Here is a 3,498-nt window from a genome sequence, read left to right as displayed (position 1 = left end):
GATCCTAAATAAGAGCATTATTGTGGAGGTAATAAAGAAAGAACATATCGACCAATTCCCCACAATATGTGCAGCCGAAGGGATACTGGAAGTAGATATTAACTATCATGGAGGCTTTGAAATTCTAATAATTTTCAAGAAGGAAGAAGCAGTTAACAAGATCTTAACCAACAAAGAGCACTGTCTATATCGTTGGATCAAGAATGTAAAACGTTGGAACTCAAATCTAGGGCCCACCGGAAGATTAACATGGTTAAACATTAACGGAATTTCGGTGAGTTGTTGGTTGGAGAAAACGTTTAAGTCGATCGCCAACTGGTGGGGAAACCCACTAGATTACGACAACTGCAATCTAACAGGAAATCAAAATTTGATAACCGGGAGAGTTATGGTTCGATTATGGGGGGACCTATTTAACGAAATGGTGAAGGTATGAAAAGGAAACCAAATTTTTTATGTTCGGGTAATAGAAGAATTAAGTGATACAGTTGAGATGGAGATGGAAGATCCGTTCAAAACCAATTGGAGTGATGAAGATCTGGGTTCAGAAAAGGATCTGAAGGGATTATCAATGAAGGTCCGTCCAGAGATGAACGGTTTTCGACGAAAGAAAACGAAAAGTACAGGCAAGTTCAAATGTCTGACAGATTTTCCCAAAATGTGGGCAGTTCCATGAAAGATTACAGCGCCGATTTTTTCGAAAACGAGGATGAATTAAAAAAATAAGAAGGAAATTCTCAAAAAAGACCAAATGATTACAAAAGAAACGGTTACAATTCGGGCGAACCCCACAAAACAATGAAGAGTCCCCTAAATGTGGTTCTCAGCCCAACATGAAAATGAATCTGGGCCACGAATTGATGAGTCCCCTAAATATGAGCCTCAACCCAACAATGAAAATGAAAATGGGCCACGTATTGATGATGAAGGCAGGCCCAATAGCAACAAAATTCCACACTAGCATGAGTTGAAAGTGGGCGAAGCCCAAGATAAGGTAGCCTAAAACTTCGAAAATGCCAGCGAGCCCGTAAAATTTAATGGGCCTTCGATTAGTGGGCTGAACAAAAACAAAAATGTTTCTGATATTAATCTAGAAAAGGATTGTAATGGGCCTAAACATGGGGTACAAAATGAGGGGTTATTGGGCTTCCTTGAAAAGGTTCTATCTAATGAAGAGGATCCAGACGTTATTCGAGTAGGGCAGGAGAAGAAAGGAAACCTGAACAAACCTAAAGAAATTGAGAAATTGGGCGTGAAGAGTAAAGGGGGTAAAAAGACTTCATTTTGTTCAACAATTAAATCACAAGATTATAACAACAGTAGTCGACTATGGGCGAAGGTTTGTGGTTGGAAGACTTCTTCCCGGATACTCTATTTACGAAAAACTGCAAGGAATATTAATAAAAGGAACATCCAGATTAATTCATCTAATTGGTTTCTACTTGTGCTTTTAAAAAGTGTGGAGGAGATTGGGGATCAAAGTAATTCGGTTAACAACGATTTCGACGAATTCAATCGCAAACTGGGAGTCAGTTGGAAAGCAAAAAATTGAAAGGTAAATATTTTTGAATTCGAGTTTTAAATCATCATTATGAAGATAATCAGCTTAGAAATTCGTGGGTTCAACAAAGAGGGTAAATTTGGGTGGGTGCAAAAACTATGTAAAAAGGAGAGACCAGAGTTAATGGCGATTCAAGAAACAAAACTAGGGGAGGTGAATGATCGATGGATTAAGTCTTTGTGGGGTTTAGACACTGTTGGCTATGTACAGAAGAAATCAAATGGTCAATCGGGTGGGCTTTTACTGATTTGGGATAGTGAAAAGTTTACAGTGAATCAAGGGTAGAGAAAGATTATTTTGTAGCAATAAAGGGTTTTTGGAAAGGTCATACTCAAGAGATTGTCATTGTAAATATTTACGGTCCTCACGATGATAACGAGAAGCAAAATCTATGGTCTGAACTGGAAGAGCTATTAAATTTTGATGGTGTGTCTTGGGTACTTTGCGGTGATTTTATTGAGGTTAGAGACGCTCTGGAAAGAGAAAATTGTGTTTTTAATCAAATAAGGGCAATAAGATTGAACGATTTCATCAATAAAATGGGGCTAATTGAAATTCCATTAGGTGCAAAAAAGGTTCACAAGGTTTAGTGACGACGGATTAAAATTTAGTAAACTAGATAAATTCTTGGTCTCGAAAGATTTCAGAGATTTGTGGGAGGATTTGTTTGTATTTGTACTCGACTATTTACACTCAGATCACTGTCCACTCATGTTACAAGATAAGACCATTAACTTTGGCCCGAAACTGGTGAGAGTTTTTAATACGTGGTTCGAATCTGAAGAAGCTTCAGAACTTGTAGAAAAAGTCTGGTCAAGTATGGATTTGGGTCATCGTCCAGATTACGGGTTCAGGAATAAATTAAAAGCGGTTAAAAAAGAACTTCAATTGTATTACAAGAAACATGGGGTTAAGCCGGATGAGGATATTCTGGAGTTAAAAACAGAAGCTAATGTACTCGAAAGCAGGGCTGAAATGGGCTGCTATCGAATACTGAGAGAGAAAAATGGCTGGAAGTGCGTAAATCTTGGGCTGACAAAGAAAGACAAAAAGTAAGCATGCTGAAACAGAAATAAAAAATGAAATAGGCATTAAAAGGAGAAGAGGATTCTAAGTATTTTCATGCGTATATTCGAAGACGGAAGAGCATCAACAATATTAGGGGATTAACTATTGACGGTTCTTGGGTAGAGGAACCCTCGGAGCTTAAAACAGCAGCCATGGAACACCTCAAACGAATCTTCAGTGATCAGTATAGGAATTCAAATCAGGTACCAGTGATCGAAGATCTCAATTTCAACAGACTATCGGCTGAGGATGCTATGAATATTGAAGGTAGAATTTCTGAAATTGAAATACTGGAAGCGGTTAAAGGGTGCGGGAATGATAAGGCCCCGGGAACGGACGACAATTTTTGTTTTTTTAAAAAAAACAAGAATTCGGGTCGGCCTGCTTCGCTGGGCTCAAAATCGCTAGCCTAAAAAAAGAAAAAAAGAGAAAGAAAAAAAAAGCGAACAGTAAGGTTCAAACCTGTGCCCTTAAAAGTTTAAACAAACATCCTTACCAACTGATCCACCTTTTCATGTTGGTAAGTTTGTAGTTTGTTTAATATATATCCCTCAAATCAGAGGGTTGGTCAAAATAAAAAAATTAGTCAAAATTAGTTACTGTTCACTTTTTCAAATTGAATATGTATACAACTAGTTTTTAAACCCTCGCTTCGCGCCGGGGGTTCGGTTTTCAATGTATTTTATTGCGTTTCGTTTGTAAAATTATTTCGTGGCTAATGATGACGTCGTTGAAGCGCAACTCGAATCGAACTAAAAGGTATAATCCGTGAAAGATTTAAATGTTATTTCAAATTAACAATATATGTGCATCTCCGCGTTTCGCTATGGAATTGTCGACTTTTAAAAATTTAACGAAAAATCAACGTG

At 37.7% G+C, this 3,498-nt stretch overlaps 1 protein-coding gene across 1 annotated transcript; it reads left to right on the top strand.

Annotated features, from left to right (window-relative positions):
- The first annotated feature begins 2,272 nt into the window (after positions 1–2,272).
- On the top strand, positions 2,273–3,042 carry LOC139890450 (uncharacterized). Its single transcript, XM_071873328.1, has 2 exons — positions 2,273–2,581; positions 2,650–3,042. Exons 1-2 carry the CDS (start codon positions 2,273–2,275, stop codon positions 3,040–3,042), a joined length of 702 nt encoding a protein of 233 aa, XP_071729429.1.
- The last annotated feature ends 456 nt before the right edge of the window (positions 3,043–3,498 follow it).

Source organism: Rutidosis leptorrhynchoides, chromosome 2 (assembly GCF_046630445.1).
Source record: "Rutidosis leptorrhynchoides isolate AG116_Rl617_1_P2 chromosome 2, CSIRO_AGI_Rlap_v1, whole genome shotgun sequence".
Taxonomy (NCBI): Eukaryota; Viridiplantae; Streptophyta; class Magnoliopsida; order Asterales; family Asteraceae; genus Rutidosis; species Rutidosis leptorrhynchoides.
This window is presented reverse-complemented; position numbering and strand designations above follow the sequence as displayed.